Below are 22,845 nucleotides of genomic sequence, written 5' to 3' on the forward strand. Positions count from 1 at the left end.
TATTGATATTTTTAGAACTCATCTTTTCAAGTTGTTTATTTTTATTTCCATGAGTTGATCAAAGTCAACATAGTGACATATATATTTCTCTTCTAGGCACCAGCCTCAACTACCTTAAATTAATTTCTAGCTTCTCATACTTGTGGGAAAGTTCTCATCTGAATTGCTTTATTTTTTTCTTGGTATCTGGCTTTTCGAATGGCAGAAGTAGGCCACTGAGCCACTTAGGACAGTGGAAAGAGTACTGCATTTGAACTCAGAGATCCTGGGTTCAGATCAGTTCTGCCATTTATTACTGTGTGATCTTGGACAAATCATTTAACAAATCACTTAACTTTTATGAGCCTCAGATCCTGTTCTCTAAAATGAAATTATAGGACTAGATGGTCTTATAGTTCCCTTCTAACTTATGATCCCTTTTAGAATAGGACTTGAATATTTAACTATTTTATAGTATGGGGGAAAAATGCCATTAATAATGCATTATCAGGGTGGCTAGGTGGCGTAGGGGAGGCTAGGTGGCATAGTGGATAAAGCAGCGGCCCTGGAGTCAGGAGTAACTGGGTTCAAATCCGTTCTCAGACACTTAATAATTACCTAGCTGTGTGGCCTTGGGCAAGCCACTTAACCCCATTTGCCTTGCAAAAACCTAAAAAAAAAAATAATGCATTATAATTTATTTCTTGCATGATATATGAAAGATGTGGACCCTATTTCATAATTACTTCTTTTGCAGGTGTATTTTTTTACAATGGACACCCAATAAAACAAGTGGATGTTTTGGGGACAGTAGTTGGAGTGAGAGAGAGAGAATCATTTTACAGCTATGGAGGTAAGATTAATTTTCTTTTCTTTAGTTTTCTTACAAAGTTGTATCGCTACTTGACTGGATATTACTCTGCATGTGTCTCAGAGAACACTGAGGCCATGGGCTTTTACTCTGAAAAAGAGACCTTTTGGGAGCCATTGCCTGTGGGGAAAGTAAGACATCAAATTAGAACAAACATGGATACTAGTAAAGAGAAGTGACAGTTGAGAAAAGATATGGATTGATTTTTGAAAAGAAGGTAGAAAATAGAAGCAATTTCTTTGGTGGCAGGGTAGATAGTCCCACTTACTTCCAAGGCCACTAAGATATTGTGTTACAGCATTTATGAAAATTGGACATAATAAAGACCCTGAGGAATCATGAAAAGGTTAATGTTTAATTCATTCTTCTTAAAAGACAGGACAGGAGGAGCAATGTATTTTAGAACTATTTTTCCATAAAAATGCCTGGTTTCAAATTTTTTAAAGTTCTAACACATTTAAAGAAATAAATGAAACTTATCTGGGTAAATACAGGCGACTACAAATGTACTTTTATAATGTAACTTGCCATGTAAGCAAGTTGTTCTTACAGTTGTTGTTTTATGATGATGACAATAAATGTGGCATTGCACCGACCCATGGCTAGAACAGGGTTATGCTTGGTGACCTTACAAAGGTGGAGGAGCCTCCTGCAGTTGACCTTTTGAAGGGGTCAGGAGACTTTCTATGGGAAACTTGACTTTTGATTTAATGGTCCCCAAAGGTTGAACCAAAGGGCTTCATTTTTACCTTTTAGCCTTGGGGAGAGGGTGTGTGTGGCGAGGAGGGGTGTATACTGTTCATATTTTCCTTTATCTGGGAACAGCTGAAAGGAGCCAGATCCTAAGAGTTTCTAATATCTTTCACTGGCTGTAGTTTTTAAAAAATGAAATATTACCACATGTATCATTGAAAGGTATTAGATTTACTTGCTATATAGATTGGTTTATACTTACAGGGTTTGAGTGTTGAGAATTCTTCCCAAGCCCTTTGTGTTTTCTCCTTGTCTTTATTTATACTTTAGATAGTCTTGTCAGGTATTCCCTATTGAGACTTTCTTGTCCAGAGTTTTCATTTTAGTGTTATATGCTTTTGTTCCTATAGGAACAAAGGGTGCTGGACCATTCCATTTTTACCAACTTTTTCATTTGGACAAGCATTTATTAAGGATTTGCTTTGTGCCCAGCCCTGAGTTAGATGTTCTTTAGGGAATAAGGGAAGCATGAGCCAATTCCTTCCCTTCCAATCATTCCTAATACGCATTTTCTAGTAGTTATGATTGTGTTGAAGTGTTTTTTTCCCCCTCTAAAGTAATGTGATCCCCACCCAAACCCCCAATTTTCAGTATATAGGAAAGGCCAGTGGCATTTGTTATATAGCTTTCTTTTTAAAACCAGTTGATTGAGTGCAACAATGTGCCAGGTCTGTCTTTAACCTTGCTAGTTGATGCTGGCTTTGCTATTGCTCCCAAGAGCTACCATTTATAGAAAGCTGTAGACATACTCTCTCAATCCTCATAACTACCCTGTAAGGTCAGTGGTAGACATAGTTTATCCATTTTTCAGATGATGAAATTGAAGCTCACAGAAGTTCAGGGATTTGTTTAAGGTCATACAATCAGTGAATTTGAATCCAGTGTTCTTTCTTATAGACTCTGGCTCTCTCTATAGATTTAACTTGCTGGAAGGCCAACAGTGATTTTTTTAAAGAATCATTACATAGACCTAAATAAGGATATTGTCTCTCCCATAAAATAAATCAAGATCTAAGAAAGATTTGGGGTGTTTGGCTATGCTTGAATAAACTTTCCCAGAGAGGGAGTTCCCCAAGAAAAAGAAACCTTTGTGGATTTGTTGGGAATAGTGGAATAATTCAGAATGAAAATAGCTTCTAAATCTAATCTCTCCCACTGACTGAGTCAAAGCTCTTTCTGTCTCTGCTGTCCAGAGATCTTATTTTAGTTTTTTTGAATGAATACCTGCCAGGCTGCCCCTCCCTGTTCTTTCCTCAGTTTTGGTCAGCCTGACTCACTGGAAGCTATACTGGGGCTGTTTCCTGTTCATACTGTTTAACTTGTCTCACAGCTAAAAACAAAAGGGTGACCAGGGCTGGCCTGGAAAGGAACTGGTATTGCATCAGCTGGAGAGTAGTGCCTTGCATAGCATTGTGGTGATCTATCGTCTTCTAATCCAGTCAGCAACAGGGGCCTCTGAAGACTCTGGGGGTCTAGAAGGAGAGTTTACCAAAAAGGATTAGACTGTTACCTCTGTCACAATTGTTAGTGGACTTGAATATTAAAACCAAAACAGCTTAAAACAGGCCAAGAAACCTGGGAAGCAGATGTCCTTCTGCTTCAAGAATTTCTTTTGTCCAGAGTTGAATACTTGAGAGAGTTTCAGATTGTATAATAAAAGTCGGTATTTTCTGGTTACAGAAGTTAGCTGACCAACATTGACTAGGCACTTTGCTAAACTCTGGGGGAAAACAAAAAAAGGTAAAAAACACAGTCCCTATCCTCAAGGAGCTCATGTGAGAGTCAACACAACCATAACCAGATCGATTGATCGATTGATCTAGCTATCTAGCTATGCATAAAGAGTAGGTGTAAGGTCATCTCCAAGGCACTAGCAACTGGTGAGACCAAGAAAGATTTCTTGCAAAAAGTGGGTTTAAACTGAGTCCTGAAGGAAACCAAAGAAAATTAAGAGGAGATGAGGAAGGAGATCATTCCAGGCAAAGTGATAGCTATTGCAAAGATATAGGAACTAGATCTGAAGTGACCAGAAGTGTAGCCTAATGACTAGAGGTCTGGTCTTGGAATTAGGATGACCTGGGTTTAGGTTCTGCCTTTAATGTACACTAGCTGTGTGACTGCCAAGAATTGTGAATCTCTCAGAGCTCCAGACAGCTCTTTTTGGGTATGTTACAAATGAATTGCTTCTCTGCTTTTATGAAGGAGTTTCCAAATTGGGAGTCCCCCACCTTGATAAAATTACAAGGTAGATCCAGAATCAACAAAAGTTTGTCTAGATGGATAATAATGTTTGGATTGATGACATTAATTTTAGATTTTTTGCGGGCTAAAATAATCTACTAACCTAAATAAAAGGTGCTCCTGTTTTTAGATTATAGTTCTGGCCCAACTTCTTCAACTTGGCTTGTCAGTCATTAACTTTGTTCTTTCTTATAACCTTGTAGAAAATTTTTAAAACATTTGTCCCACTCAATTTGGATTGACTTTATCTAGATTGACTACCGCCAAGCAGGATTCATGCTAATCAACTGCTTCTTGTGTCATAGGAGCAGAAAAACTTAGATGTCCCACAGATGAGTTCATGAAAATATCATGAATAAAAGGAAAGGGAAAGAAAAGAATTTAGTTGATTTTTAAATTAATTTGGACATACTGATTTCTGTTTGTCAGCAACAGAAGCAAAGTAACTGCCATAGTGTGTTATAGCCAACACTTATAGTTGGCAATTAAGAAAGTTCTAAAGACTGTGAGGCCACACTGAATGATAACATATATTTTCAGATGTAGTTATAAATTGATTTATTTTGCATGAATTTATTTATCCATTAGGAGAGGATAGGGCAGTTAGTGGATAGTGATAGAGAAACAAAAGGAAGCATGAAACACAGAATGTTATTAAAATATCCATAATTTGTGATTTCCACTTCCTTTCCCCTCACTTTCTTAACTCCATAGTCTGGTTTCTGGTTTCATCATTCAATTAAAACTGCTTTTCCAAAGATACCAGTGATCTCTATTATTGTTAAATCTAATGACATTCTTTAAGTCCTCATCCTTCGTGACCTTTCTGCAGCTTTTGACACTGTCAATCACTCTTCTCTCCCTGGTACTCCTTTCCCACTACGTTTTTGTGACACTACTATGTTCTGGTTCTCCTTCCTATCTGAACATTCCTCCTCCATTTCCTTTGCTAGATCTTCATTCAGGTTATGTCCACTGAACATAGGTGTCTGTTTCCAAGACTCTGTCCTGGGACCTCTTTTCTTTTCCCTTTAGCTCATTTTGCTTGATAATTTCACCAGCATCCATAAATTCAGTTATCTTTTCTATATTGGTGATGGAACAACTAGGTGGCTCAGTGGATAGAGTATTGAGCCTGGAGTAAAGAAGACTCATCTACTTGGTCTAAGACACTATCTTTATGACTCTGGACAAATCACCTAACCCTATTTGCCTCAGTTTTCTCATCTATAAAATGATCAGGAGAAGAAGATGGCAAACCACTCCAATATCTTTGTTAAGAAAACATGAAGTGGGATCATGAAACATCAGACACAACCAAAAAATGACTAACAAGCAATACTTATGATTCCCAAATCTCCTTATCCCTAATTTTTCTCCTAACCTCCATTCTCACATCCCCCAATTACCTGTTAGGTATCCTGACCTAGATGTCCTTAGAAATAAAAGTAATAATAGCTAGTATTTGTATAATGCTATTTTTGCTTTGTGTGCTTTTGTAGGGTCTTTTTTTATCTATTATGAAACAAAAGTGGATGCTATTATTCTCCCAGTTTTGCAGAAGGGCCATAGGCTGGTAAAAATTAAATGACTTGCGCATGATCACACAGCTCATAAATATCCGAGATCAGTTTTGAGACCAGGTCTTCTTGTCTCTGCTTCAGCATGATACACTGCACCACTGAATCCAAAATGGAGCTCGTAGTTCCTTAGTCTTCCCACCTGAAGTCCTACCCACTTTTTAACTTTCCTTTTACTTTTGAGGGCATCCTACCCAGGCTCACAGAGTGGGTGACCTTAGCCTCAAGTCTTAACTCTTTCACCCCCCAATATACAATCAGTCACCAAGTCATGTTGATTTGACTTTTTGGTTCTGTCTTTTCTGTACGCTCCTTTCTCTCCTCTGATATCAGCACCACCCTGGTGCAGGTCCTAATTCCCAAGATCCCTCTGCTGGTTGGTCTCCCAGACCATCCCCCACTCAACTGACACACTGATCTTGGTAAAACATAAATCTGACCAAGTCACCATCCTATACAGTAAACTTCAAAGGCTCCCAGTCACATATGAGATCGAGTATAAAGTTAACCAACCCTCAATGACTTTTACCTCTGTTCATCCACCCAAAAATCCTCCCCTCACTGCCATGTCCATCCTGCTGAAAATCAATCCTGTGTTCCGGTCTTTTCATGTCCCATCTTGGGCCTCTACTATCCACCTAGTGCTTAGGGCCTTACCTCTATTGGTCACCTACAATGCATCTTGTTCCTGTCTGTGATTATGTAGTGGTTTGCATGATGTCTCTCTCATTAGTCTCTTGAGAGTCAAACTTTTCTTTTTGTTTTTCTGGGGAAAAAGTTAGCCTTGTGACCCTGGACCAGAGTTAGAAAGCTTAGCTGAGCCATCCTAGCAAGATGCCTTTCCTCTGTCTGCCTTCACCCCTGGGGTGTTGTGAGGGTTAAATGAAATAATATTTGTCCATATTTAGCACAATGACACAAATTAGCCCTGTAATAAATGCTTATTTTCTTCCTTTTCTTCCACATTGATAAGATTATAGCTAGATCCTTCTTTTTGTTATTTTTGGTATATTGAAATATTTTATTCTATGATGATTCTTAAATTCATAGTAAATCAATTTAAAAAACAAAATTCATGTACCAGATATACCTGGGTTCACAGTCTTTTTTGTTCTTTGTACATTGAAATATTTGTTACTTGATTATTCTTTTTTTTTGTTTGTTTGTTTTTTAGGTTTTTGCAAAGGCAAATGGGGTTAAGTGGCTTGCCCAAGGCCACACAGCTAGGTAATTATTAAGTGTCTGAGGCCTGATTTGAACCCAGGTACTCCTGACTCCAAGGCCCGTGCTTTATCCACTACGCCACCTAGCTGCCTCTACTTGATTATTCTTAAGGTTGTAATGAAAAAAAGAAAAATTAAAAAAAAAAAGACAACCAGACCAGGAGACAAAATCTTGTGTACTCTTTTGACACTCTTCAAAACAGTACCTTACAGGTTGTGTAGCTTAGGGAAGTGGCATGAATGAAGCTTGAGTGTCTTTTATTAGACAAGCATTATAAGGATCAAGATAACTTTAGGGCAGAGATGATTCTGTCTTAGAGATGGCCAGAGGCTATTCCTTTCTGACATGTCAAGAAATCCAGATGACCTCTACCTTATCCAAAAAGACCTTTCTGACTTCTGGCCAAGATGGTAGAGAGAAGCCAGGTACTGTTTTAAGCTCTCCTGGCTTTCCCTCACAACTGACATGAATCAAGCATCTTAACAGATTTTGGAGTGACAGAACCCACAAAAAAACATAGGAGAACATCTTACAGCAAGGTCTGTCACAGGTGAGCATGGGCATGCCCAGGGCAGAGAGCAGGCAGCAGGGTGAATTAGGGAATTGATCTGAGAACCTCAGCAGCAGGGCAAACAGCCCCAGGAGTTTGCACCTTTCCCCAAGGCTAGTATGGGTAATGGATTTCCCCAATGCTGATTATTCAGAGAGACCCTCTGTCATTTCCAGCCCTGAAGGCCTAATCCTGGATTGCATGAGATCAGCCCAGATTCAGTCCCAGGCCTATGGGGTTCTCAATACTGAAAGTCTGCAAACCATCCCCACACCCAACATAAAACTCTAGGGAAAGCTAATATTCCCCAAATGAAAAAAGTCAGTGCAAAGCAGGGTCTATTGAATATTACCTTGGAGATAAGGATACAGCTCAGGAAAGGAGGACAGAAAGGCCACTATATGTGAAGCTTCAGAAGAGAATATGAATTGGTCTCCAATCCAGAAAGACTTCTTAAAAGAGATCAGAAAGGAATTTAAAAGTCAAATGGAAAAATTGGGAAAAGAATTATAAGAAAAATGTACACCATGTAAGAGAAAATTAACGTTTTACAACAAAAAACAGCAAAAGAAAACAAATTATTTTAAAAAATACAATTGGACAAATGCATAAAGAAAATAATTCCCTCAAAAACACATTTGGGAAAATGGAAAAAGATAACAGCTCCTTTCAAAATAAAATTGACCAGGGGCAGCTAGGTGGCACAGTGGGTAGAGCACCAGTCTTGGAGTCAGGAGTACCTGGGTTCAAATCCGGCCTCAGGCACTTAATAATAATTACCTAGCTGTGTGGCCTTGGGCAAGCCACTTAACCCCGTTTGCCTTGCAAAACCTAAAAAAACAAAATAAAATAAAATAAAATTGACCAAAAGGAAAAGGAGTTGCAAAAGATAATTGGATAAAATTCCTCTCTGAAAAACAGATTGGGATCTGTGGAACCTAATGACTTCATGAAACACCAAGAATCTGTTAAACAAAATTGAAAAAAAAACAAAGAGTAGAAGAAAATGTAAAATATCTCATTGATAAAAATAACTGACCTGGAAAATATATCCAGGAGAAATAATTTAAGAATTATAGGATTATTTGAAAACTTCAATCAAAACAAAACCATTCTTCTGGATATAGTTATGGTGAACTGCCCTGATATCCTAGAACCAGAAGGCAAAATAGTCAACAAAAGAATCCATATATCCCTTTCTGAAAGGGATTTCAAAAATGGAAACACCAAGGAATATTGTGGCCAACTCCAGAATTATCAGATCAAGAAGAAAATTCTGCAAGTGGCCAGAAAGAAGCAATTCAAATATTAAAGAGCCACAGCCAGAATTACACAGGACCTGGCTGCATCAACATTAAGAGATTGAAGGGCCTGGAAGATGATATTCCTGAGAGTAAGGGAGCTTGGATCCTCTTTTCGTGGAAAAGATGAAGAATTAAGAAAATCAGTGATTTTCAAACTTTTCTGATGAAAAGAGCAGAGCTGAATAGAAAATTTTATCTTCAAACAAGTGACTCAAGAGATACATGAAAAGGTAAACAAAGGAAAAGAAAAAAACTGTTATCACAGTAAGATTAAATTGGTGATATCCCCACCTGGGAAGAAGATCCTCATAACTGTTGAGAATTGTAAATCTATTAGAGGGAATATACTTAGGTTAAAGGTATGGACATTCATGATGATGATGATGATTGTCCTTTTTTCTCAAAGAAGACTATGACATCAGGGGAAGTGATGACATGACAAGCATAGGAATTGAATTTGAGTGAGGAGGTGCTATGTTAAGTCACCAGTCTCACTTTGACCTCCAGAGCCATCTAGGTCCAGGGCCCAGCTATGAATCAGGATGACTGGAGATGGCCCTGGATACAAGGCAGTCAGGGTTAAATGACTTACCCAAGGTCACACAGTTAAAAGGTGACAAGTGTCTGAGGCTGGATTTGAATGCCTGTCCTCCTGACTCCAAAGTCAGTGCTCTATCCACTGTGCCACCTACCTTCCCTGTGGACATTCATGATATGTCCATGACTGATAGAATGAGTTTTTTTAAAAGTTATTTCATTAAAGAGTTGGGAGGAAGGGGGAATTTGCATAGGGTAAATTACATTACCTGAAGAGGTGCAGAGGACCTATTGCAGCAGAGGGAAAGAAGGGAGGAGGTAAGAACCACCTGAATCTTACTTTGAATTTGGTTCAAAGAGGGATTAACACACACTCAGTTGAGTTTAGAAATTTATTTTATCTTTCAAGTATTAGGAAGGCAGAGGGGGGAGGGAAGGAGGGACTAATTGAAAGGAGGGAAGGAAGACTGAGAAGAGGGGAACAAAAGGGTAGTGGATGGAGGATGGCAGTATTCAGAAGCAAAACACTGGGGAGGAAGGATAAGGTAAAAGGGGAAAATTGCAAATGGAGGGAGAGAGCATGAAGGGCAATAAAGGGCTAGTAATTATAACTGTGAAAGTGAATGGTATGAACGCTCCCATAAAATGGAAGGGGATAGTAGAGTGGATTAAAAACCAGAGTCCCTCAATATGTTGCTTACAAGAAATACATTTAAAGCAAAGAGATACATACAGATTAAAGATAAAAGGTTAGAGCAGAATGTATTATGTTTCAGCTGAAGTGAAAAAAAATAGGGGTAGCAATCCTTAGTTCAGACAAAGGAGTTGCAAAAATAAATCTCTTTAAAAAAGATAAGGAAGGAAACTACATCCTCCTTAAAGGTACCATAGACAATGAAATAATTTCAGTACTATGCAACAAATGGTATAGCATCCACGTTCTTACAGAAGGTAAGTGAGTTACAGGAAGATGTAGATAGCAAAACTGTACTGGTCAAGGACCTCACCCTCAATCTCTCAGAATTAGATAAATCTAACCATAAAATAAACAAGGTGCAAGTTAAGGAGGTTAGTAGAATATTAGAAAACTTAGATATGCTCAACTTCTGGAGAAAACTGAATGGGATTGGCAAGGAATATTTCTTTTTTTCTGTTGAACAAGGCACCTACATAAAAATCTCTATATGTATTGGGACATAAAAATGTCATAATCAAATACAGAAAGGCAGAAATATTGAATGCATCATTTTCAGACCATGATGCAATAAAAATCATAGACCTAACACTAATTGGAAAGTAAATAACCTAATTTTAAAGAATGAGTGAATCAAGCAACAAATCATAGAAAGAATTAATGATTTCATCCAAGACAATGATAATAGCAAGACAATATACCAAAACTTATAGGATACAGCCAAAGCAGTTATTAGGCAAACTATTATATCTCTAAATGTTTACATGAATAAAATAAAGAGGAGATCAATGAACTGAACATGCAACTAAAACAGTTAGAGAAAGAACAAATTAAAAATCTTCTATTAAATACCAAATTAGAAATTCTGAAAATTTAAGGTGAAATTAATAAAATCAGAAGCAAAAAACTATTGAACTAATAAATAAAACCAAGAGTTGGTTTTAGATAAATCTTTGGCTAATTTGATTTAAAAAAGAAAGGAGAAAATCAAATTAATAGTATCAAAAAATGAAAAAGGTGAATTCACTACCAATGAAGAAGAAATTAAAGGAGGAAAATAAAATAAAATAATTCAGAACTATTTTGCCTGACAGTAGGCCAATAGATTTGATAATCTAAGTGAAAAGATGAATATTTATAAAAAATATATATTGCCCAGGTTTAAAAAAAAGAGGAAATTAAATACTTAAATAATCATTTCTCAGAAAAAGAAATTCAACAAGTAATCAATGAACTCCCTAAGAAAAAAATCTCCAGGGCCAGATAGATTCACAAGTGAATTCTACCAAACATTCAACAAACAATTTGTTCAAATTTATATATAAACTATTTGAAAAAAATAGGTGAAGAAGGAAGTCTGCCAAATTCCTTCTATGTCACCAATATGGTGCCGATACCCAAATCAGGAAGAGTCAAAACAGAGAAAGAAAATTGTAGATGTATTTCTTTAATGAATATGGATGCAAAAAGTTTTAAATAAAATATTAGCAAAGCAATTACAGCAGATTATCAGTAGGATAATGCACCCTGATCAAGCAAGATTTATACCAGGAATATGGACTTGGTTCAATATTGGGCAAACTATCAACATAATTGACCATATCACTAACAAACCTAACATATATCATAAGATTATCTCAGTAGATGCTGAAAAAGCACCCATTCTTACTAAAAACACTAGAGAATATAGGAATAAATGGAATGTTCCTCGATAAGCAACATCTAAAACCATCAAAAAGCATTATATGCAATGGGGATAAGCTAGAAGCATTCCTGATAAGATCAAGGTTGAAACAAGGATGCCCATTATCACCACTATTATTCAACATTGTATTAGGAAAAATTAGCTTTACTAATAAGAGAAGAAGAAATTGAAGGAATCAGAATTAGGAATGAAGAAACAAAACTCTCACACTTTGCAGATGATATGATGGTATGCCTAGAGAACCCTAGAAAATAATCTAAAAACTACTGGAAACAATTATCAACTTTAGCAAAGTTGCAAGGTATAAAATAAACCCATATAAATCCTTAGCATTTCTATATATTACCAGTAAGATACAGCAGTGAGAGATAGAGACAAAAATCCCATTTAAAATAACTTCAAACAACATAAAATATTTGTGAGTCTACTTACCATGGCAGACTTGGAAACTTTATGAAAACAACTATAAAACACTTTTCACACAAATAAAATCAGATCTAAATACATGGGCAAATGTCAATTGCTCATGGGTAGGTGGGACTAATATAACAAAAATGACTATTCTATGGAAATTAAATTATTTAGTGCCATGCCAATCAAATTTCCAGGAAAAAATTATTTCAGTGAGCTAGAAAAAATAGTAACTAAACTCATATGGAGGAATAAAAGGTCAATAATGTCAAGGGAATTATTGAAAAAAAATGCAAAGAAAAGTAGACTGATCATACCAGATCTAAAATTATATTCTAAAGCATCAGTCATCAAAACTGTTTGGTACTGGCTAAGTAATAGAGTGGTGGATAAGTGCAATAGATTAAATGCAAAAGAGGCAACAGTAAATGACTATAGAAATCTACTGCTTGATAAACCCAAAGATTCCAGTTTCTGGGATAAAAACTCATTCTTCAATAAAAATACTTGGGAAAACTGGAAGATAGTATGGTAGAAACAAGGAATAGACCAACATTTCATACCTTATACCAAGATAAGGTCAAAATGGGTGCAAGATTTAGAAATAAAAAGTAATATTATAAGCCAATTAAGAGACCAAGGATTTATGGAAAGGGAAGCAGTTTATGAAGAGATAAAGAATATTATAAAAAACAAACTGGATAATTTTGATTTCATCAAATTAAAATGTTTTTGCACAAGCATAACTACTGCAAACAAGATTAAAAGGAATGTCATAAGTTGGGAAACAACTTTTACAACCAGTGTTTCTGACAAAGGACTCATTTCTAAAATATAAAGAGAACTGAGTCGAATTTATAAAAAACAAAACAAGTCATTTCCCAATTGATAAATGGTCAAAAGGTAGAGAAAGGCAACTCTCAGGCAAAGAAATCAAAGTTATCTGTAGTCATATGAAAAATTTCCTCTAAATCATTATTGATTAAAGAAATACAAATTAGGGGCAGCTAGGTGGTGCAGTGGATAGAGCACCAGCCCTGGAGTCAGGAGGACCTGAGTTCAAATTTGACCCCAGACACTTAATAATTAGCTAGCTGTGTGACCTTGGGCAAATCACTTAACCCCATTGCCTTGCAAAAATCAAAAATAAAGAAAGAAATGCAAATTAAACCATTACTGAGGTACCACCTCACACCTTTCAAATTGGTCAATATGACTGGAAAGGAAAATGATCAGTGTTGGAGGGGATATGGGAAAACTGGGACACTAATGGCATTGTTTGAGGAGTTGTGAACAGATCCAACCTTTCTGGAGAGCAGTTTGGAACTATGCCCAAAGGGCAATAAAAATGTGCATACCCTTTGGTCCAGCAAATACTACTACTGGGTCTGTATCATGAAGAGATCACGAAAAAGGGTCAAAACCCCACATGTACAAAAATATTCATAGCAGTTCTTTTTGTTGTGGCAAAGAATTGGAAATTGAGTGGATGCCCAAATTGTGGTATACCTATGTGATGGAACACTATTCTATAAGAAATCATGAGGACCAAGACTTCAGAAAAGCCTGTAAAGACTTGCATGAACTGATGCTGAGTGAAATAAACACAAGCAGAAGAACATTATACTCATTAACAACAACAACATGGGGTTATGATCAAGCACGATGGACTTGTTCATTTCAGCAGTACGATTATCAAAGACAATTTAAAAAGATTTGTGGGGCGGCTAGGTGGCATAGTGGATAAAGCACAGGCCTTGGAGTCAGGAGTACCTGGGTTCAAATCTGGTCTCAGACACTTCATAATTACCTAGCTGTGTGGCCTTGAGCAAGCCACTTAACCCCATTTGCCTTGCAAAAACCTAAAAAAAAAAAAATCTAAAAAGATTTGTGATGGAGAATACCATCCATATCCAGAGAAGGAACTGTGGAGTTCAAATGAAGACCAACATTTAGTATATTCAATTTTTTAAAGTTGTCTTATGTATTACATAATTTTTTCCCTCTGTTTTCTTTCTTCCAGTTGGATATGAGTCTTCTCTCACAACATGTGCAGTATTGATCTATGTTTAGCATGCTTATAAATGTAGAGCCTAAATAAGATTGCTTTTTGTCAGAGGGAGAGGGAAGAAGAAAAATTGTAAAGCTCACAACCTTGCAAAAAAAAGATTGGTAAAAACTACCATTGCATGTAGTTGGATAAACAAATAAAATATTAAAAAAAGATGAATGTTGAAAACTATCTTTGCATGTAACTGAAAAATAAAATAACATTAAAAACAAACAGACAAACAAAAAGGCCTAACCTACTCCCCTCACTCCAGATCTTCTCTTCTGTTGAATTCTTAGGGACCTGTAACAAAGTAAGCTTTTCATGGCCATACTATGATAATTTGTAAAATGGAAGTATGTTCATCCATGTGTACATTTGTGTGTGCATGTATTTATGAAAATGGGAAATACTGTGTTTGTTTTATGTGCATTTATCTATGAAAACAACTTTGTTCTTTTGTGGTCTTTCATCTGAAGATCCTAAAGTACTTTTATTTTCACATTCTTTATTATAAGTAAAAGTAAGTAGAAAATAATCTCAGAAAGTGATAAAGGGCATAAGGATTTCACTTGATTTCTCAAGAACCACTTTCCATGATGATGATAATAATAAGACCACACAAAACTCTAGACTCCAAACTGATGTCTTCAGTGTAGCATGTAAATAATTATGACTAATATATATATATATATATATATATATATATATATATATATAAACATATATTGCTTTAGCTAATTCATTTATCTATGAGCACTTGAGACAAAAATGGATTGTTACTTTCTAAGGACACCATTTTGGGGAGGGAAGAATATTGTGTCTAAGGTTAGTGGGATGCAAGAAATGTACAATTTATGTTGCTGATTTTCTTTTATGCCCCAAATTAGCAGAGTTTAAAGAGAAATAATTACAATATGTATCAACATGCAGAGAAGTGTTTCTTTTTATTTTTTTAGAATTTATTTTATTTAAATATTTATTTTACCCCAGCTACATGTAATGGTAAGTTTCAACGTTTATTTCCAAAATCTCCACTTCCTCCCAACCCCTACTCCCCCCGTTAAGAAAGCAAGTTATTTGGTATAGGTTAAAAATGTGTAGCCATGAAGCACATTAAATCTACAATAATTGCATCGTAAAAGTAAACATAATCCCCCCACCCCACAAAGAAAGAGAAACTTCATGAAAATAAAGTGAGAAAAAAAAAGTGCTTCATTCTTTATTTAGAAGTTCTTTCTTTGGGATGGATTGCATTATTTATCATAAGTCCAAAAGAGAAATTGCTTCAATATTTTTTCCCACAATTGCTATCACTAGCTGTATTTTCCTCTATCCTATTACCCCTCACCCCCATTTATTCCCTCCTCAAAACTGTGTTGTATCTCATTACTCTCTCCCACAAGCTTTCCTCTCCTATCATCTGCACCCTACTGCTTTCCTCCCCCATCCCCTTTCTCTCATCCCTTTTCTATTTTCTTCTAGGGTAAGATAGATTTCTATACCCAATTGAGGGTATATATTATTTCTTCTCTGAGTGACTTCCCGTGAGAGTCAAGACTCACTCACTCACTCCCCCTCACCTTCCACTCCACTGCATTGCAAAAGCTTTTTCCTTGCCTCATTTATGTGAAATAACTTATTTCATTCTACCTCTCCTTTCCCTATCTCCCAATGCATTCCTTTTTCATCTATTAACTCCATCTTTTTAATAACTTTTAATAACTTATACCTTCAAATTCAACTCTGTCAACTTGTCCATATAAACTCCTTCTAATTGCTCTAATAAATGAGAAAGTTCATAGGAGTTATCAATATCATCTTCCCATACAGGAAGAAAAGCAGTTCAGCATCATCAAATGCTTCACAATTTAACCTATCCTGTCTACTGTCTCTGTGTTTCACCTGAGTCCTGTACTTAAAGATCAAACTTTCTGTTCAGGTCAGGGCATTTCATCAGGAAAGTTTGAAAGTTCCCAATTTCATTGAATGTTCATTTTTTTCCCCTGAAAGAGTATATTTAGTTTTGCTGGGTAGTTGATTCTTGGTTGTAATCTAAACTCTTTTGTCTTCTGGAATATCTTATTCCAAACCTTGTGGGCTCTTAAAGTAGAAATTGCTAAATCTTGTATTATCCTGGCTGTAGCTCTTACAATATTTGAATTATTTCTTTCTGATTGCTTATAATATTTCTCTTTGACTTGGGAGTTCTGAAATTTGGCTGTAATATTTCTAGCAGTTTTCATTTTGGGATCTTTTTCAGGAGGTGATTGGTGAATTCTTTTAATTTCTATTTTACTGTTTCTAGGATATCAGGGCATTTTTTCCTGGAGAATTTCTTCAGAAGTGAAGTCTAGGGTCTTTTTTGTTTATAACTTTCAAGTAGTTCAATAATTTTAAAATTATCTCTCCTGAGGTCATTTGTTTTTTCCTGAGATATTTCACATTTTCTTCTAATTTTTCATTCTTCTGGTTTTGTTTTATTGTTTCTTGATTTTTTCACAAAGTCATCAGCATCCCTTAGCTCCATTCTACATTTGAAGGAATTATTTTCTTCAAAGAACTTTTGTTTTTCCTTTTTTCTATCAGGCCATTTTTTTTTAGGTTTTTTGCAAGGCAATGGGGTTAAGTGGCTTGCCCAAGGCCACACAGCTAGGTAGTTATTAAGTGTCTAAGGCTAGTTTTGAACTCAGGTACTTCTGACTCCAGGGCCAGTGCTCTATCCACTGCACCACCTAGCTGCCCCCAATTCTGCTTTTTAAGCCGTTCTCCTCATTGACCTTTTGGACTGCTTTTTCCATTTGACCTAAACAGGTTTTTTAATATGTTATTTTCTACAGTGTTTTTTGTGTCTCCTTCATCAAGATGCTGACTTCATTTTCATGATTTTCCTGCATCGTTCTCATTTCTTTTCCCAATTTTTCCTCTACCTCCCTTGTTTTTCTTTGCAAGGCAATGGGATTAAGTGATTTGTCCAAGGTCACACAGCTAGTTAATTATTAAGTGTCTGAGACTGGATTTGAACTCAGATCCTCCTGACTTTAGGACTGGTGCTCTATCCACTAAGCCAACCAGCTGCCCCACCTTATTTGATTTTCAGAATCTTTTTTGAGCTCTTCCATAGCCTGAGACCATTTCATATTTTACTTAGAGGCTTTGGACACAGAAACTTTGATTTTTGTTATCATCTGAGTGTGTATTTTGTTCTTCCACAGCACTAAAGTAATTGTCTATAGTCAGATTCTTTTTCTTCTATTGTTTATTTCCCCAGCCTATGACTTGATTTTAACTCTTTGTTGAGATGGGGCTCTGCTTCCAGGGTGGGAGGGTACACTGTTCTAAACTTTTGAAGGTTTTTGCAGTTGTATTCAGGGGACCCCCCCCAGGACCTCAATTCATGCAAGGTCTTATGAAGGGCTCTGACTGTTCTCCTGGCCTGTGCTTTGGTCTATGTATGACAACAAGCACCACCACCACCCTCCCCTGGAACTGTGAGGAGCATCTTGCTCCACTATGGCAGTAAAGCTCCTTTTCCTGAGACTGGGACCTAAATCTGAGTATGGGCTAAGTAGTAGAGTCCTGCCTCAGAGATAGTGCTGCCAGGCCTGCTTCTGGTTCTGAGATCTGGAACTGCACTGAGAACTGTGCTGGCCTGGACTCTACTGCTCACTCTTGTGCCACAGAGTTTTTCTGTTACCCTTCCCAATTGTCCTTGGCAATCCCTGGACTGAGAAGTCTGGAAACTGCCACTGCTGCCATGGACCCAGGCAGACCCAGGTGTCCTACAGGTTATTCCTAGATGACTGGAGCCAGTTTGCTCCTGCTTGCCTGGGCTGCACTGCAGGCCCTTTCTAACCCCAGTTTAACAGACCTTTCCTGTGAATCTTCCAAGTTGACTTGGGCTGGAAAATTGTTTCACTTAATCATTTTGTGGGTTCTTCCGTTCTAGAATTTGGTTAGAGTCATTATTTAAAGGTATTTGGAGTGTTCTGGAAGAGAACCTTTGGGAATTCCTGCCTCTACTCCACCATCTTGACTTTGCCCCACCCCACCCCATAACTGAGAAGTGTTTTTTTTTTTTTAGGAAGGTGAGAAATATCTGGAGGGGGCAGCTAGGTGGTGGAGTGGATAGAGCGCCATCCCCAGAGTCAAGAGGATTAGTTCAAATCCAACTTTAGACACTTGACAGTTAATAGCTATCTAAACCTGACCAAGTCACTTAACCCAGATTGCCTTGCTAAACAAACAAAAAACCCAAAAGTGATAAATATTTAGACATATGAGAATTTAAATAAATGTTTTACACTAGATTATGTTATTTGTCTCTTGGGAAAAAAGTAATATAAATGATTTATCCTTTTTCACTATTACTAACAAAAGCACAAATGATAATATGCATGCCATGCAAAGAAAGCCATTATCTCTGATCTGTTGTATTTGTTTCTTTTGTAGTGGATGACAGTACAGGGGTTATAAACTGCATCTGCTGGAAAAGGTCACAAGATACTAAGTCATCTTCAGGTAAGATGACATTAATTTGCCACATTTTTTCACCTTTGATTTAACCAATATATTTCATTTGTATAAATGAATTCAGGGGCAGCTAGGTGGCGCAGTGGTTAAAGCACCGGCCCTGGAGTAAGGAGTACCTGAGTTCAAATCCGGGCTCAGATACTTAATAATTACCTAGCTGTGTGGCCTTGGGCAAGCTACTTAACCCCATTTGCCTTGCAGAAACCTAATTAAAAAAAAATGAATTCAAACAGTACTTAAGCCTGTATTTTCAGGTCATTCCACTGGGTTTTGTAGTCTGTCAGTGACACACTTAAAGCTTCTGCTGCTGCTCTGAAAACTGATAACGTAGTGTAGTATAACTGATCAGGTTTGCTCACTGACATCTTCATGATTCTTCTTTCCATCCATTTGGGTTTCCTTTCCATCAACACTAATGGGAATGCCAGCAGAATGCTGGGGCAGTTCAGCAGTTCTGGTTCTTTATTATTCAGATCAGTTACTGAGTGGACAGAACAGCCATTCCAGTTCAGCATGATATCATGTTGCTTGACCAGAGGTTTTGAAATATCACCCATCTACAAGGTAGTAATACCCAATCTTTTAAATTTTTTTAAAAAAAAGTTTATCTCTGGCTTTGTTCAGAAATACATGAATAGGAATGAAAACAATAGGGCAGGCAAATAGGATAAGGGGACAAGAAACTTGAGAGAAATGGAAGTGTAAATTTGAACTGGCTCAACAAAGAATCCAGATGGGGAAGGTAAGAGAGTGTAACCAGTGCAAGGGTGATGACATATGAAGAACTGAGTGGTTTTTAGTCCTTCAACCACTGGTGATGATGAAGAACAGTGTTAGGGAATGCAAGACAGAAAGAGAGAAGGGTTGACAACAGATAATCAGATAAAGGAATTTTCAATTTCATGAATGTGGATGTGGAACATTTGTGGGTGATGGCAAGTTCAAGTTTGTGGACATTGCAGTGTGTAGCCTAGTAGGTCATGGGAAGTGAGTTGAGAAATGAAGAGTATAGAGTGTTTGAGGGAGTATCAATATGTATTTGAAGTCCCCTAGTATGAGGGCAGGAGTTGGGAAGGAAAGAGACTGAGTCAGGCACTGAACTTGTTTAACAATGCTGGCAGCAGTTCAGTTAGATGGATCAGAAATGAGATAGGGTGATAAAGATAGATTAAATGATCCCCAAAGGAAGAGAGCTTATTGAGTGATTGTGGTACTTGGAGAACCAGGAAGTGATCATGAGGAGCAGGGAGTATTCCATATGAGTAATAAGATAAACTCAGAAGACTGAGATTAAGAGAGTGAGAAGAAAATGGAGTCATTGATTATATTATATTATTATATCATGTTATGTTATATCATATATCATATATCATATCATATCATATTATATTATATTAATTATATTAATTTCCAAGCAGTTTAGTCATGAAAGGTAGGAGACGTATAGGACAGTAGCCAGCAGGTGTGGGTGGATCAAGTGAGGGGTTTATCTTTCTTGATATTGTTTGGATCCCAATGAAGTACATAGATTGTCATCAATTAATCCTCATTCTTACTATGTGACAAGCTGACTGCTCTTCCTTTTCTAGTCTATTATTCTCATCATTTTTTATTTCTCTACTCATTGCTCTACTCTGAGGTTTCTACAACTTGTCCATTATGTCCCAGGTAGCTCATTATTGGGGAAGCATTATCTTGGGGCAAGAGTACTTTATATCATCACTACCATCTACCTGCCCCTTTGCTTGTAAAGTGAAGACATGAACTTTAAAACTTCTATTTAAGGAGGGAGCTCAAGATAGATATCTTTTCATTTCTCACCTGACTCTGCTGATTGGGAACTTCTCTTTTTTCACTATGACCCTATGACTCTATTTTTCAACCTTTAATGTATTATCTTCCCCTATTAAAATGTAAACCCGTTAAAGGCAAGGATTTTATTTTTTCATATTTGTCTTCAACACTTAGCAGAGAGCCTGTACCAAAGTAGGTGGTACAATTCATTGAAAAATTATTTGATATGTGATAGTTTATTAATTGCCTCCATGTATTTCTCTAATATCCTTTGTGTGATCATTTAACTCTATTTGAAGATATAACATCACTGGAAGAATATTGATGTCAAGAAGGTGAATCTTCATTTCAGGAAGAAAACTTGAGTTCCATTTCTCATTGGCAAGACTAGCCTTGTGCTCTTACTTTCAGTCAAATACAAGACGAATTCATTGTCCATCTGTAGTGTTCAATATATGTGAACTGATGAACTGTTTCTATGGACTGTTCATCTAGCTGAATTAGAATGCATTCTTCATTTCATTTGCATGTTCTTCCTGTGTATAGAGTTAGATTGAACTCTTTTGAATGATTATGGCTCTCATTTAGGAGTGTGCATAGTGTTCCAGGGCTTAATACAGTCAGCACTAAGTCATATGAAAGGAGGAGCATTTGAAGAACTTTATTAGATGGAGGAAATCAATCCCTTTTCCTCTTGGGCTATGTGCTGACTGAATGTCCTCTAAGACAAAAGTGACAAACACCCTTTGCTCAGTAGACAGACAAGCTCCATGCCTCAGTTGATAATAATCAGAAAATTCTCAGAGTTATCACTATTGTTAAATTTTTTCAGGAAATCTTTATAGTGTTGGCATATTTATAGTAGACACTTTGTTGAAGGAGAGTCTTTAAGAAAGCATTTTGATCTGCCAAAGAAAATGCTTTTTTATAGTTCACAAACAGTAAGCACAGTGGAGTCTTTTATTCTCTGTACTTTCAGTCAGTGGGTGATTGTAAAACTTGTCATAGAATGTCTCTTAGGAAATTCTGCTTTTCCCCTTCATATTCATTCCTCTAGGATACCCTTGATGAATATGTAGATTATTTTGATAAAGATTTTGTAGAGATGGAAAAGCAAGCACATGGTGTTCCCCTTCCAAATTCTGTCATCATTAGGGGTCATAGAGAGAGTCTAATTAGATAGAAGGTCTGGGAGTTATTCTGTTATGTCTTAATGATCTTGAAAGAATGGAATGGGAGGAGGAGAAAAATACTCTTGGAAAGGAAGACTAGGGAAAATTATTTCATATAATTAGATGAGCAAGTAGAAGTTTCCATAAACAAAGAGGAAAGGGTAGGGGGAGTGACTTGTACCCTACTCTCTTCTGATAGAGAGTAGAGAAACTTGAGGGACAGAATTTGCATTTATACATACACACACACACACACACACACACATTAAGACATGACCAAAGTGGAAATTTGAGTTTGCTTGATTTACAAGCATGTTTGTAACAGGGATTTTTGGTTTTCTTTCATTCTCAGTTTGGGATGAGAGGGAGATAAAACAGGTTTTTAAAAATGTGATTAAAAAAAGAAATAAAAGCACATGATATTTTCTTGATTGCTTTTTTATTTTTGAAATACGACCTGTGTTTTTTCCTAAGTCCTTAGTACTTAAGTACTTAGCTCCTCCCCTTTAACAAATATCTTGAGAATTGGTCTCAGCATTTCCCCAAATAGTGTGAACTCTTACTTGGACCTTCTATTTATAGATGATGTAATCTAATGTCCCATCTTTGTTTTCTCTGGTGTCTTATGCTCCTCTTCATAAAACACCTAAGGGACTTTGATGTTAAGTGTCCTAATATATTCTTGCCACTATAACTGATGAAGAGTTTATCTGAATATTAATAGAGCATTTCCATTTTTCAGTTTTATCCTTAAATGCTCTCAGGTTCATAGGACTATAGATTTAGAGATAGAAAGTACCTTGCAAGGTCATCTGATCCAGCCCTTTAATTTTATAGATGAGAAAACTTAGGCCAGAAAGGTTAAGAGACATTCTCCAAGGTCTCAAGGGTAATAATGGCAAAGCTGGCATTTGAACTCAGATCCTAAACTTCTTCCCTGTTGTGTGTGTGTGTGTGTGTGTGTGTGTGTGTGTGTGTGTGTAGTAAACGCCTCCAGTCTCTGATTTATTTAGGTCTCTCATCAAACTTTCTATAAACTTGCTTTTTCCAGTACCTCCACTTCTTGGCATTTTAGAAAGCAGTGCTTCTCTCTCTCTCTCTCTCTTTTAAAGGTTTTTGCAAGGCAAATAGGGTTAAGTGGCTTGCCAAGGCCACACAGCTAGGTAATTGTTAAGTGTCTGAGTCCGGATTTGAATTCAGGTACTCCTGACACTAGGGCCGGTGCTCTAACCACTATACCACCTAGTCTCCCCTAGTGCTTCTCTTTTACTACTATCTTTTTTTTTTTAGGTTTTTGCAAGGCAAATGGGGTCAAGTGGCTTGCCCAAGGCCACACAGCTAGGTAATTATTAAGTGTCTGAGATCAGATTTGAACCCAGGTACTCCTGACTCCAAGGCTGGTGCTTTATCCACTACGCCACCTAGCTTCCCCTACTATCTTCTTTCA

At 36.8% G+C, this 22,845-nt stretch overlaps 1 protein-coding gene across 5 annotated transcripts in view; it reads left to right on the top strand.

Moving 5' to 3' along the window:
- STN1 (STN1 subunit of CST complex) overlaps positions 1–22,845 on the top strand; it is a 72,936-nt gene that overhangs the window by 2,591 nt on the left and 47,500 nt on the right. For 4 of the 5 annotated variants that reach the window (XM_074233781.1, XM_074233783.1, XM_074233784.1 and 1 more), the window contains exons 2-3: positions 737–832; positions 18,352–18,420. In XM_074233781.1, coding sequence (XP_074089882.1) covers positions 737–832; positions 18,352–18,420 — 165 coding nt within the window. The remainder of the gene's footprint in view (positions 1–736; positions 833–18,351; positions 18,421–22,845) is intronic. The other variant, XM_074233782.1, reaches the window with a different exon arrangement.

Source organism: Macrotis lagotis, chromosome 4 (assembly GCF_037893015.1).
Source record: "Macrotis lagotis isolate mMagLag1 chromosome 4, bilby.v1.9.chrom.fasta, whole genome shotgun sequence".
Classification (NCBI taxonomy): Eukaryota; Metazoa; Chordata; class Mammalia; order Peramelemorphia; family Peramelidae; genus Macrotis; species Macrotis lagotis.